Genomic DNA, 14,609 nt, shown 5'->3' with positions numbered 1-14,609 from the left:
GCCGGACCCCACACCTTGGGAAGGGACAGGGGGGGACAGGGAGCACGGCTGCAGGGATGGGGACCCAGAGACCAGCTGGTGCTGTTGGGATTTTCCCAGCCCTGGGCACTGGAGCTGGACTTGGTCATAAATCAGAGCTGGCACAGCCCCAGATAGGGGGGATGCCAGGGCCCAGCGTGTTCTCAAGGGCTGCAGGGCTGCAACAGGAAAAGAGGGAGAGCTCCAGGCTCTTTTTGGAGGCTGGGGGGTTTGGAACAGACCCTGCCTTGCTCTGGCTGAGTGCTAAGACTGCCTCACTGGGCTGTGAAGGAGGAACTAAAGCCAGAAAAGGATGGAGTGAGGTTGGTCCACCCAGGGAGAGTAAAAACAGTATCCCTGTGCCCTGTGTACACTTAAGTTGGAGCTGGTGTGTTAAAAGGTGTCTCCTTCCCACCACAAATCCGACAGCCAGACAGTATTTGTTTTATTCCCTTGATTTATTCCCTCATTTTATTCCCTTGATACACCTGGTTTATGACAAATAATTATATTATAAACAGTATGTTAGACGTGGCTGCGCCTCCTCAGCCACTCTGCAGCCCTGCAGGGCCACAGCGGGCCCAGGGCAGCGCTGAATTTCGGTGGGATGCAGGAACTGGCAGCAGCCCCTGTCGCAGCTGGCCTTTCCTCTGGGCAAGGCTGCACACCCACCCGTGGAGGGCAGGCAGGGAGGGGGCTGTGCCACTCAGGATGGCTCTTCTAGGAGGCTGCCTGAAATGCCAAGTGCACTTGGATGCTCTGACCACAGGCACGACCCACTGAGCATCTCTAACACCAAATGAAGTGAGGCGTGGGGAGTCGGTATTCAGGGAAGAAAGGTGGAAGGGATGGAGACAGGGCTGGAGGGGCATTGCAAAGGCAGAGAAGTGAATGGTGCAGGCAGAGCTGAGCTTTGTCTGCCCAAATTACTCGGTCTGTGCTGCAGATTTATTATTGAGTGGGCAGCTCCCAGCCTGACAGGGGCTCCCCAGGGTGAGCAGGGAATGCAAAGGCTCTGAAACCAGCAGTGGTTTTATTAAAAATATGAAAGCTTTCAAACATGCCAGCTACCCCCGACGCTCTGAACACATCTCCCGCGGGCCCCACAGCCCCCACAGCGCCGGACGCACCGCTCGGACAGCCAGGAAAGCCGGGCTGACCCTTCCCACTCCTCGCCCACCCTCCTCTCACCCCCACCACGGAGAGGCTCAGTTTAAAGCTGAGGGACTGGGCAGCCACCCGCAGAGTCCCGCCCGGGCTCAGAGCCCCCGGACGCTGATGTTCTCATAGCTGGGGGGAGGCGTTGCCTGCGGCTCCTGGGGCTGTGCCGCGTCCAGCCAGGACGGGCTGGGGCGGAACAAGGCGCTGTCGGAGGAGCTGCGCCGGCGGCCGCCCTGCCAGCTCTCGTCCTCCTCCAGGTAGCGGTACAGGGGCGGCGTGAGCTCCTCCTTCCTCCCCGGCGGCTGCACATAGGCCGGGGCAGCGTGGGCAGGTCTGCAGGTCAGGGCTTCTTCATAGGTGGGGATGGCACTGGCGTCCCAGGTGCTGCGAGGGGAGAGGAAGAAACCCAGCAGCGCACACCATCAACATCCCAGCACCCAGCTGGAGCATCCCAGCACCCCTGGAACATCCTAGCACCCCTAGAACATCCTAGCACCCAACTGAAGCATCCCAGCACCCAGCTGGAGCATCCCAGTGCCCCATTAACTGGAGCATCCCAACATCCCATCAACCCCATTGTCTGGAGCATCCCTGAGCATGATTAACACTTGTACTGGGGACAGCACATGGGCAGGTTTTGCTGAAGTGTCATGTGTCACAGGGCGACCGTGTCAGCTGCTTCCTGGCATCCATGAGGTTTTGCAAGAGGGTCCCATGGGCAGAAGAGCGTCCTCATCCTGCCTAACCCCAAATTCACCCCCTGAAGAACAGAGGCTGGGGACAGCTGAGGGAGCAGTTTGGCACAAGAACCTGGACAAGCGCCAGGCACCCCAGGTCATCGTGGTCACACCCCGCTCCCATGCCAGCCAGAGCCCTCCCTGCACTGGCCAAGCCTGCTGCCACTTCCAGCAGAGTTTTCCTGAGCAAAGCTTGTGTACAGGGAAAACCTCTGACAACCTTTGCCCTGCACATGGCCCTGCTGTAAGGGCCAATCAGCCTCAGCTTGCACAGGAATGCTACCTTGGAAATGTGGAGAGGGGGATTTATCCCAGCACAGGATGCTTTGTTGGGACTGGAGGAGCTGCTGCAGCACCAGCACTGCCAGGGTGCTGCATCCCATCCAGCAGGGGAGCTGGGAGCTCAGGGAAAGGGACATTCCCCACAGGGGCACAGCAAAATTCCTCCCTGGGACAAGGACTCTCCTCCCAGATAGCCAGACCTGCTCAGAAGCTCACAGATATCCAGAGATGGGCACTGAAACCCCTGGAGAACCAGGAGCATGCCTCCCACTCCAACTGTGTTTTTATGGTTTAATGTTCTGAAGAGTTTCTCTTAGTGCTGCTTTTCCCCAGAGCCCGATTTATGCCGGAGCCAAGATCTTTGCTGTGACCCCATAAAGCAGCACTGGGAAGGGATGGCTGGCCCTGCTTCCACAGCAGTCTCCAAATAAAAACCAACTTTTTATCAAAAAAACTTTTAAATGAAGAAGTGGGAGCAAATCTCAGGCTCACGCTGGAAAATTCAGGGAACCTGAAAAGCAGCAGTGGTGTTCAGGGCAGGGTAAGGAGTCCTTCTATACCCTGAAATGGACTTCATAAAGGACCTTCTGTCTACATTTCTATCTTGATGCCATCCTAAGGATTATTTTCCTTTTTTTTTTTTTTTTTTTCCATTTAACTCCCTTGTAAGAAAGACTTTGCTTCCCTTAAAGATGTTATAAACACCCTCATCCTCACAGAGCACTGCAGACCTGGCAGACCAGCACTGGAGCTCTGAGTGACCCCTCCCCACCCCCACATCCAAACCTTCTGCCAGAAAACCAATGTGTTCTTCTGCTTGGTGGCCCTGCTAAGGACACGTGTCCCTCGGCACGTGATGGCCCTGCAGGGCAAGGAGAGCTGGATGCAGGGCAAGGAGAGCTGGAGCGTGGGCACGGAGGGGGTGGGCACGGAGGGGACTGCGGGGCTCGGGCTGACATTAATGAGCAGGAGCATCCGCTCGGGGGGCAGGAGGAGAGCACAGAGCAGTGTCGCCGCCTCTGTGAGTCCACCAGCCAGCAAGGCTGGGAGCAGGTTTAGGCTCAGCGACAGCCAGACCCGTCCTCCACCTCTGCCCACCCAGGCGCTGGCAGGGACGAGGCTCCCACCTGCAGTTCCACTTCTCCGGAGGCTCCGCCGTGAAGTACTGCAGGTCCCTGGGGAAATGGTACTGGTAGCGCCGGGACACCACCCTGGCGTTGGCCTTCACGGACCACAGGAGGCCGAAGATGAGCAGGATGCCGCCGATGCCGCAGCAGAAGAAGCTGACGGAGCGGAGCAGGGCGCTGGAGGAGGAGGAGCTGGGGACGGCCTCGGCTTCCCGGGGAGGCAGGAGGCGAGCCCCGCTGCCGGAGCCCACCTCGCCGTCACTCCACCAGGCGAAGCACAGCGTGCCCGTCACCAGCAGCACGGCCCCCGTGATGGTCAGGCCGTAGCGGAAAGAGGCGGCTGCCATCCTTCAGGAGAAGGGTTTAGGAGGGGAGAAGAGCGAGGCAAGGCATGAGAGAGCCTGTAAGACAAGAAAGGTGCCAGGTTTGAGAGGGAGAAGCTCATGGAAGACCTGCCAGAGGAGAAAATGACTGAGCGAGGAGGTCCCCGGGGCTTGCAGCCCCTTTAGGCGTTATTGTTATCCATCAGAAGGGGCATTTCCACCATCTCAGATGGGAAGCCCTTGGGAAGAGCAAAGTCAGCACCAGGCTGGACCCATAAACTTCCCAACAGCCTCGTAAAAACATCCCAATTTTCAAGGAACAGCACAAAGGCAGGATGGACACCCCAGCTCCAGGCACTTTCATAGCTCTTCTCTTTGGGTTTTATTCCAGACTTCCTCCCAGGCTTGGAGGAATGCCAGCTGGGTTTCCTGGGTTTTCTAAGCATGGCTTATGGAAGAGGTCGGAGAGAGGAACATAAATTTAAGATGTCATCACTTCCAAATTATCAGTGTGCCTGTTTTCTCCTCCAGAACTGGTGACATTGGAAAAATCTGCTCAATCTTTATCCACACGAAGTTTGGCACACAAAACTTTGCTTGCCTGGGTCAGCTCCAGTGCAAACTTTCTCGAGTTCTTGTCAAGATTGATCCTGCAGGTGTTATCACCAGCTTCACCTTCCCTATCAGGGTGGTTTGGGGTTGGTTTGACAACCAAACAGGTGAGGTAGTGCCACATATTCCTGCTGGGTGGCCCTCCTCAGCCAAATGTCACATGCAGAGAGATTCCCTGGTGCTGGAAAACTTGGGGAGGGGGAATTGGTTACTGATCTCAGTCCCCATTGCTTTCTCCAGCAAACAGCAAGCATCTGTTCCCTCAGCTTGTGCATCCCCAGCTCCCAACTAACCAGGGAGGCAGAGAGGTCCCTCCCATGCCCTCTGCTCACTGCCCAGCAAGAAGATTCAGGTTCAGCTCCCACTTCTCAGTGGACAAAAAGCTTTGAGCCACGTGGGAATTAAGCACCAACACCCCCAAAGAGATTCAGTCCTGGGTGACTCCTCTGTGAAGGTTTGTCATGGTGGCAGGGCCAGCAGAGAGTCTGCACTTGAGGGATGGCCAGGACAGAGAAGGAGCTCAAGCAGAGGCTGGTGGACAGATGGATGACCCACACTCAGCTGTCACCTTTGCCTTCATTACTGTGCCTGTGTGTCAGTAACAGGACCATCATGTGGTGCCTTTGGTCTCCATTCCTCCAGGCAGGGCTCATCTCCTACAGAGGGGTCTTAAACTGTACCCTGAGATCTGGAAGTGCAGAGCCAGAGCTGGGCAGGGAGCAGAAGTCCAGCATGGACTTGGTGTCATCAAGGTCAGGTAGAATTATGTTATTTCAAGCTGGTATTTATCAGATGGGCCCGCTAAATGGAAAGCCAAATTACCTTGTAGTGAAAGAAACACTATCTGATCTAATCGACATTTAATGAAGGAATCTGATGAGAAGTGAGATTTAAGAAAGCTGAAGGAGTGGGAGCCCCAACAGCTCACTCCAGGTTTTGTCCCAGGGGTCACAAGCCCAAAATGCCACCTGGGCTGGCTGTGGCCAGTGGTCATCAGCTGTGGCCACCTGCTGGGAAGGCAGTCACGTTCCTGGGCTGAGAAAAGGCAGAGCTTCCCTCTGTTATGGGGGGCATGTTTGGATGCTCCCTCCTGAATGGCAGGGGCTTGGCTGAGCTGAGATGGAGACGAGACTGTTGGAGATGGTATCAGATGCCGTCAGGGATCAGCATCCCCAAACCATCACTGAACATGAACAGGACACAGCAGAAGAGCTGGGCTCAGGTTGCCTTGCAGCAGGAGATGCTCAGGAGAGCACTGACCTATGAATGAAGCTCCTTTGGACAGCAATGTGTTTTCATGTAGAAATTTCAGCGTATTGTTTAGAGAAAGAAAAAAAAAAAATCATCAAAAAAAACCCCTACAGCAAAGCTCTCAATCCAGCTGTGTGCAAATGTCAGGGCACTCCAATCTGAAACACTGGACTGAACCCGCACCAAGAGTTGAAACGCTCACCTCCTGCAACAAACACGCTCCTCACTCTGGGGTCAGACTGGAGAGGTGCTCTGAATTTCCCGGTGAGATTTAGGAGATGCTGTGATTCCCCTGCCTGGGCACGGGGAATTTTGCAGCCTCCAGCACTGAGCACATCTGGGAGAGCTGGCAACGAGGGGGAGGCGGAGGGAAGGTGGAGAAGCCTCCGACGGAGAAGCCTCTGGGAGGTGATGGATTGACAGCTCGAGAGAATAAACTCTTCTCTCTCTTGACAAACCCAGCGCAGTGCAAGGAGCTCCCCCAGCCTCCCGCACGTGCTCCCGCAGCGCCTGTGCGGGGGCAGCTCCGCCGCGCTGGTGGCATTGCCACCGCTGGGTGACATTGCCACCGCACCGTCCCCTTGCCAAGCCCCCTCTCGGGCTGCCACAGCTCTCCTGAGCCTCTCTGAAAGACTCACGGTGCTTTCTCAGAGTCTGAAGGAGCAGGGAGCGAGGTGCGAGGCTGGGGCAGGACCCGAGGCTCCCGCAGCCTCTCCCGGCTCCACTCCCCGGGCACTCAACATCTGCACAGCAGCTCTCCCTCCCCATGAGCATTCCCAGCACCCGTTTTCACGGAGCCACAGCAATTGCCGGCTCTCCAATACCCTTCTCCACTCCCCGAGCCCCCCTGACATTTTGTTCTGCCCTGTCTCCTTCTCTGACCTGCTCTGAAATAGTTTTCCGGGGAATAGATTTGCGCGTTGCATGTACAAACAGATAATGTTGATAGTTTACATAGTTCCAGTGAGCCGCTGAGAATAGCAGCCCCCATATAAAGTTATGCAGATGGTGATTCATAGGGTCTACTAAGCATTACTCAGAAAAACGCTCTTTTCAAGCAACACGAGAAAAGAGTTTTGAACCTCTCCCACCGCCATCAAGCAGAAATCCACCTCCACACCCGTCCCTCCACGGCACTTACAGACCGTCCTTCCGTGCGGGGCTGGAGACCTTTAATCACAGAAGAAGAACGCCGGGCAGAGAGGCACCAAACAAAGCGTGAGCGTGTCTTTAGGGAGATCCCTTCCTGCCTTCATCCAAATTCGCTATTTTGTTGTGATAATTATCACTGAGGGTTTGGTCCCCATTCAAAGCAAAGTAACAGCGATGCCTTGGAAGAGCTTCCAAGAACTCCGGGGCGCTCAGCCTCCCGAGGCAGGTGCGGACAGAGCAGAGCACATGTGTCCCCTGAGCCAGGCTCCGGGGCCACGCCTGAGCCCCGCGTCCCCTCTCCGGCGGTGGCCGTCACCCCCGTGGTCTGTCCCGCGGCACAGCCCCGTCCCGCCCGGCACAGCGCCCAGCCGGGGGGTGCCCGTGTCCCCCCGCCGCCCCGGCCCCGGCGCGTACTCACCGCCGCCGGCAGCCCCGCTCCGGCCGAGCGGCGGCTCCGCCGAGCCCGGCCCGCGGGGCGGGCGGGGCCGGGGGCGGGCGGGGGGCGGCGGCGGCTCGGGGCGGGCAGGGACCGCCGCTCCCTCCCGGCACGGCGCACAGCCCGGCCCGGCGGCTCCCGGCTCCCCGCAGCCCGCTCCCGTTCCGTCCCGTCGGGGCGCGGCGCTCCCGGGAGTTCGGGACGCAGAGCCCGGCAGGGTCCCCTGCGGCTGGGACAGCCCTGCGCTGGGGACATCACGGCTGTCCTGTGTGTGGGACAGCCAGGCTGCAGCACAGCAGTGTCTCTGCCCCAGCCGTGCTTTGTGACCACTTTAGTTCTCCTCACCTCTGTGTCAAACGCTAATATTGTCCCTTTTCCTTATCCATGGAATTAGAACGGTTAGGGTTTGGAAGGACCTTTTAAAGGCCATGTAGTCCAACCCCCCTGCAACCAGCAGGGATATCTTCCACTAGATCAGGCTGCTCAGAGCCCCATCTCACCTGGCCTTGAATTTTTCCAGGAATAGAGCATTCACCACCTCTCCGTGCCAGTGTTTCACCAACTTCGCCGTAAAAAAAAAAATTCTTTATAGCTAATCTAAGTCAACCCTTTTTTAGTTTAAAACCATTGCCCTGCAGCACTCAGGACACCTGGATATTAAACGAGCTGAGGGTGCTGTGATCTGAATTTCAGGATGGTCGGTATGACAGCATCTGGATTCAGGCACAATTCCTCATCACGGAGCTGGAGGGAGATTCGATCAAGAGCTGCTGTACCGTGCTGTGCTATGGCTGTGCATCTCACACATCCACAGATCCACAGATGCACCACGCTGCCCTTGGGCTACAGCTGAGCATCACTGGCAGGCAGAGGCATTTCTATGGATACCCTGGGCTGCTGTTCCCGCACTGCTTGGAGCTCCTCATCTCACCAGCTCAAAACCAGCTCAAGGTTTACCTGCACATGCTGCAGGGACTGATGCAAAGCCCTGCTGTGGAATTCATATCTGCTTCATACATGATTAGAAGTCACTCAACCCACCTGAGAACGTGTGGGTGTAGAGCTGCTCCATTTACCTGCAGCCACTGTGGAGTTTTACAAATGGCAAACTGAGGCACACGGAGGGCTGGCTCACACAGGAGTGGCCCTGCAGCAGGTTGGGTCTCCATCCTAGAGGAGCATGGGGCAGAAGTCCCCAGGGCCAGCACCTAGTGATGTGGAGGCACTGTGAATCAGCAGTCACCCTGTTGAAGGACAATAAGACAACTTTTTCTGTTCCTTACCTGCTCAGATATTGTATTTAACTGAAATTTGATTGTCAAACAGCATCTGAAGCACTTTAAGGTGGTGTCAGTGCATGGCTCCATGCTATTCCCAGCACAGGGCTGCAGAGTGACATGGCTTTGTGCCAGCACACTGGTTTTTCAGCCCCATAACCATCCATAACCTTCTGTCTTGGCCTACAGGCAGCCACAAACGCATGGTAAATATTCCAGCACAAGGTAGAGGCTGGAAGTGCTGAGTGCCACCAGCACCTCTGTCTGCTTACCAGCACCTTGGCAAAAATGTGTTTTACCCCTCTGAGAACTTTTCTGCAGGTGGACAAGGTGCTGCAACACAGGGCACAGGGAAAAGGCTTCTCCAGAATAAAGATAGAATATCTGTGCAAAATATGTGAAACATCCCATGTACGGTGAAACTGCAGTGGAGAAAACAAGGAGATATAAAAGACAGCTACAGCCCCTGCAAGAACAAGAACAAAGGAGGAACGGGGAAGGAGATTGTTCCAGTAATTGCCTCCCCCAGGTAAGGATGCTGAGCCTGAGCAACACTGCTGGCACAAAAATAATGCTGCTTTTTGATTCATTGTTCACCTAATTTTGCTGCTGCAGCAAATCACATGTAAAATAGTGCATTTCACTGTATAATCAAGATAAATAAGCCAGCTTTTTCATTCGGGGTATGTGTGTGCAGATGCATGCACTCTGTGCCCTGTCACGACAGGATGGGTGGTACCAAGAGCACCAAGCCAAGAATGAATTTGGATGCACCAAGTCCAGAGCACAGGCTCCCTGACAGAATCCTTATTTGTGGCACCTGGGCCAGCCCACAGGTGTCCATCAGTGATTTGGCACACAGGACACTCACCCCATGCCCAGCTGCCCCCAGCAAGCACCTCTGGTCACATCCCCTGTGACAGAGTCACTAAAGATCCACTGATGTGGCTTCAGGGGTCACATCTCTGCAGGCATGAGGTGTCCATGTTGTCCAGAGCCATGGAGAAGCCATTCCCAGGGGCTGGCACACCTCGTGTTTTCCTGGACTCTGGGTGCAGCCTGCCAGGCTGATAAGAGGCTGCAGCACATAGCCATGAGGATGTGCAGATGGGAGAGAGTTCCTGCATCCAGCACGTGGAAAGCAAAGGAGAAACCTCCTGCTGTTTATCTTTGCCTTAATTTGCATCTTCTTAAAATGCCTAATTAGTCCTGCTAGTTGATATACTGGCTCAGGCACTCCCACTTAATCCAGTCAGCAAACCCAGGCTTTGAAAATATTTGTCCTACATCTTCACATGAGGCAACATTCACCGGTGTCCTTTGCGGTTGAACCTGCAGCTGGACATGGGTCTCTCAGTGGAGGTCCTGCTGCATGGGCAGCTGGAGGGTCTGGGAGCCCTCCCTTGTGGTCTCCATCAGGAAATGCCAAGCATTTGGATGTGAAAGGGGATCAGCCCCCTGACCTCAAAGTGGTTTTTTTTGGCTAGTTCACCTAGAAGTATTCCTTCAGCAGACCAGCTGTGTTTTTGACCCAAGACTTTACTGAATGCCAAAGTCCTTTTTGTACCATAATATATACTTTGTAATGTATCTTATTATTTCGTTCCAATGGCTTTACTGAGTTTGAATTATAAAAGGAGAACAAGATGTGTATGAAGTTGTTTAATATCAGTTTCTGTTGTGGTTCCTCCACTAGCTATGTCCATCATCTAGCGAGCCACTGGACCCAAAACCTCTGAGTATTTTAAATCTTAAATGTTTGCTTACTCAACTGTGATGATGTCCCAACCAGCACATCTGGTGTAAATCTGCACCACACTGAGGAGCACAACTGTGGTGGAAATTTTGGAAAGGGACTTGGAAAGTACAGATACCATCATCCACAGAGGGCTTTGTGGACAAGCAATGTTCTCAAATTTCTTCAGCTCCTTCTCTGGGACTTGTGTCAGTGCAGGAGCACCTGGCTGAGGTGCCAACTCCTCCTGGGGCTGTTGTGTAGAGAAATGCGTTTGATAAAGCTTTGGGTTTCCTTCTGTGTTGCAGATGAGGGCAGAAGGAGCTTCCTAGGAGCTTTCCAACAAAATCTGCAAAGGATTTGAAATTTTGCCAACAAGGGGTGGGGGAAGAAAAGAGTTAAATCCTGCTGCCTCAGCTCAGCCTTTAGTCAGACAAAACTTTTCCTGAGCTCCTGGAGATTTTTGCTTCAGGGAAGCCCCGTGTCTGAGCTTCTTTCTTTCTCCATGAAGAGGCAGCACGGTTGTGTTACACATGGGTAACCCACCATGCAGCGTGTTTTACATGCCACAGCTGCTGCAGCTCTGCTGGAGTGTGAGCTGCAGTGAGGAAACATTGATTTCCAGCCCTGTAGGCTCCTCAGTCAAGCTTGATGTCGGTCACATCCATCACACTTGAGCAGAGAGAGCTATGGGAGACATGCCCTGGCTGCTGAAACACAGCAGCAGCTTGCTTTACTCCACACATCAGATATCTGAGCTCCTGTGTATCCTTGGTTCCAAATGCTGATGTTCAAAGGAGCAGCAAGCACTTTGATTAAACACAAAACTGGCTAAATTTGCTTCCCAGTGAACTCAACATGAGGTGTGAGATGAACCACAGCTATGCTGACATCCCCAAGACCTGGTGCTTCTTCACGTCTGCTGCATGCAGCCATTACAGAGCTCTCCAGGGAGCAGGGAATGGGTTGGGCTTTGTTTATTTTTCAGCACAAAAATGCAAAAGAGAAGCTCAAAGCAGCATTAATTACCAATGTTAGAGAAAAAGGGTGGAGCAGCCATCTAGCTCTTCTGGTTGCCACCACATGTGAAGCCCTTGGTGTCCAACACACATCTGTCCCAGACGTTCCACAGCTGTTTTCCTTTTCCAATGCCCCTGCCTTATCCCACTGCCTGCCTTGGCATCAGACTGCCCACAAGCACTTGTTCACATCAGAGTGCTGTGCTGGGAGGTGGCTGAGGGTTATAATGCTGCCAGCAAACCTTGCAAACATTTTGTTGGAAGCATGACAGCCTGGGAAGAGACACAAGGAATGGCTGAGAGAAGGAGAGTTTCGAGGTTTCTTAAAGAATCAGCAGCTAAGGTATCAGCAAAAACAGATTTAATATAAAAGCGACAGCACAACGAAGTTTGTTGGCAAGGTTCACTCTATTGCTTACTAATAGTTAAAGCACACAGAGAAAAAAAGCAAATAAAAAATCCAATGTCAATCAATCCAAACTGATAGAAACACAGCATTATCTATGTGAAGGCTGGGCTGGGGAGGGGGAGACAAAATGACAGGAGACAGTAAGGATAAAAAGGAATACATCCTAAAGGCACAACAGGTCTTCAATAAACAGCTTTTAAACTTAACAACATTTCAACCTAACAGATTTAACTTATGTTGTCAGTTAAGCCAAACAATACAGCAGAGGATTAATATAGGATTTACTATACCACAACAGTAACTTACCTACAGGCCTAACTTCCTTCCAAATCTAAAATACTTAAGGATCCAGGAGAGCAGCATTCCCAGGACATTTGATGCAGCATATGCACACTTGCATGCACACTGACATCAAGAGTCTGTACAAGACACCTGTAAGGAATTCCCTTCTAATTCAGTGAAATACTCACCTGGGATGCCTTTGGTGCCCTGCTGTGCCCAAAAGCCTGTCTGCTTTCTTCACAGCTCATCTGCAACATCAGCTGTTGACCTAGTAAGAGCTCTGTGATTTCTGCCCGCACACCTTGCCTCGCTTTAACCCAGAACATTTACATCTCCTTACACGGGTTTCTAGGTAACTGAAGACAATTTGGAACTCTGCAAGAAATGACAGGAGGTGAGTTTGGGAAGTAACAGGCTGCAGCTTCTCTGTAATGGCATTAAAAGAGTCAGAGGATATCAACACTCATCTCCAGTGCCGCAGCTCCCTCAACGGGGAATTTGCCTCGCCCTCTGGTTAGCTCTGTGGTGTCAGGCTCTGAGGAGACCCCGCTCCTGATGTTCTCCTGATTTCTTCCTGAAAGGAGCAGCACTAGCAGGAGATTTCTCCTATGGAGGTTTACGAGCAGGTTGCTCCCATCTCTTCCCTCAGTCTGTAAGAGAAAAACTGACTCAATACTGACTTGGAAGAAAGAGGGGGATGTGAATGTGAGTAACAGGCATTTGCAAAGATGCATGTGAAGAAACTGCTGGAAGACATTGCCTAAGTTAGTTACCTTCAGACTGAAAAGAGAGTTCTCCATCTACCATACACAGATTACTTAGATCAGCACCTCAGACTGCGACAGGACCTCACAGAAAGCACCCATGAGCAGCACCCCTGAGACAGAAACCCACCATCCCACATGGAGAACACAGGCTTCCCTGCTTGACCTCCCTGGGAAGCCAGCCAGGATCCAGAGAGTTAATCTTGCTCCCCAGAATGTATCCTGTCCTTATCTTTGGCTACTCATTTCATTTGAAAAGGTGTGATTTTCCTCCCCTGCATTTCTCCTGTGCCAGAGAAGTAGCAGCTCTTGGTTGCCTCACAGAGAGATGAAACTTACCTGCCCTGATTCACTCTGCCAGTTCCAGTATGAGGGAAATCTATCCCAGCCCTATAACATTCATTAGCCTGGATGTAAGCAGACACCTCAGTGCAATAAAAGTTCAGAGCTTATTACAGACTCTGAGCTGATACCATAGATAATGGTAATTAACTGCTCTGGGATGACAGTGGTTTATTGCTGGCTGATTTCTCAACGTTTTCCTTAAGCATTCTGTAAAAAAAAAGGTAGGCCTTGCCAAGGATGGAGAGCGCAGGAGGAGACAGAAAGCAGCTGAGTCTGCAGATCAGCACAAAGGGCTTGGAATTGCACCTGGAGTATGAGCTGGGGGCAGGATCAGTGCATTTACCCATTCTCAGATTTATTTGTGAGTCACAGGGTTTCTGTGGGTGGGCATTTAAAGACCACTCTTCCCTATGGACAGGGTGCTGCAGCAATCATATTTTGATGCTTACTGGAAGTACAAAAAAAATGGGGTTTGGTTGTGTCAGAAGATACTGAAATTGCTGATTTGTTTTACTAGGTATGGCTCCAATCAAGTCTGCCAAGCTGGATTCTACAGAAATTTCCTGTATTAAAGGAAACTGAGCAGTCACATCCTCATCACCTGTGCAGACACCTCTTCCAGCCACTGATTTGCAGAGCTGAGGACCAGTCAGTTTATCCAATCCTCAGCCTGAAAATCTTTCTGTATCTCCATGAGGTGATCCACACATGGGAGCACATCTTGTTCTTCTCCACAGAAAGGGGCAGGAACCTCTTCTCAAAGCCTCCAGCTTCCTTCTGCTCAGTTCCATACACGTGGGAGTAGCTTCCAAGGCACATCTGCTGTTGAAAGGAGCTGAGCAACATGGAGGGAACAAATACTGGCAATCAGCTTTTGACCTGATTTTATACTGAGTTTTCTAGTGGGAAAAAAAAAAAAAGGACATTTGTAGTCTATCAGCATAGCACTGAACCACATTAAATACGCCTCCATTTATCTTCAGTAAGACCAATACAGTTCCTTATTATTGGAACAATGGTATATTTTTGTCACCCTTAATTATTAACTTATCTGGCTGCAATTTCTTCATTTATTAAAAGGATATTCTAGGTGACTTTAACAGCTATACAACTCTTATATAACCAACATCTTAAACTCTTTTTTTCCAGCCATTCTTTTCCTTTTTTTTTTTTTTTGCTTTGCTCACAGCTTTTCTATTTTTCTTTGGCATCAGTAAGTAAACCCAAAGGGAGAGATCCTACAGTTACACTGATGTTTTTGGAGCATGGCCTGAAGTTTTATCAGCTTACATCATCTGGGAGTGGGCCCATGAAATTTTTAAAACCTTGAAATAAATGAAAGCAGACAGGTGACAGAGTGACAGCACCAGACAGAGAGAATGACCACAGCCAAGGCAGTGCAAGCCTTAGCTTTTTTTGGAGGAAAAGGGCCTGCAACTACATCTGGTACTGGGAGGCTAAACACACAGGCAGGTTTGCTGGGAGCTGAAAACGGGAGAAAAATTTGGCCTGTACAGAAAAACAACTTGTAGTGTTTTCCTCCGGTGACATTGGCAAGCCTTCACCATCACCAAATGATTCCTGCATGTTCCCACAGTGTTTGCCACTCCAAGCAAGAAGATTCCAGAGGCAAGTGAAGGGAAAGGGTACCCTGCAGTCGGTCCCCACCAGCTGTGGTT

At 52.0% G+C, this 14,609-nt stretch overlaps 1 protein-coding gene across 4 annotated transcripts; it reads right to left on the bottom strand.

Moving 5' to 3' along the window:
• Nucleotides 1-1,034: 1,034 nt before the first annotated feature.
• TMEM61 (transmembrane protein 61) lies at nucleotides 1,035-12,182 on the bottom strand. 4 transcript variants are annotated; one of them, XM_053985052.1, is made up of 3 exons: nucleotides 12,010-12,182; nucleotides 3,326-3,726; nucleotides 1,035-1,563 (listed from the first exon to the last, which is right to left on the bottom strand). In XM_053985052.1, exons 2-3 carry the CDS (start codon nucleotides 3,670-3,672, stop codon nucleotides 1,278-1,280), a joined length of 633 nt encoding a protein of 210 aa, XP_053841027.1. In that variant the 5' UTR covers nucleotides 3,673-3,726; nucleotides 12,010-12,182; the 3' UTR covers nucleotides 1,035-1,277. The 4 variants fall into 4 exon arrangements, with proteins under 4 accessions (XP_053841027.1, XP_053841028.1, XP_053841025.1 ...); XM_053985053.1 differs by lacking the exon at nucleotides 12,010-12,182 and adding an exon at nucleotides 7,600-7,618; XM_053985050.1 differs by lacking the exon at nucleotides 12,010-12,182 and adding an exon at nucleotides 7,082-7,152.
• Between the last annotated feature and the right edge of the window lie 2,427 nt (nucleotides 12,183-14,609).

This window comes from Vidua macroura, chromosome 9, assembly GCF_024509145.1.
Source record: "Vidua macroura isolate BioBank_ID:100142 chromosome 9, ASM2450914v1, whole genome shotgun sequence".
NCBI lineage: Eukaryota > Metazoa > Chordata > Aves > Passeriformes > Viduidae > Vidua > Vidua macroura.
This window is presented reverse-complemented; position numbering and strand designations above follow the sequence as displayed.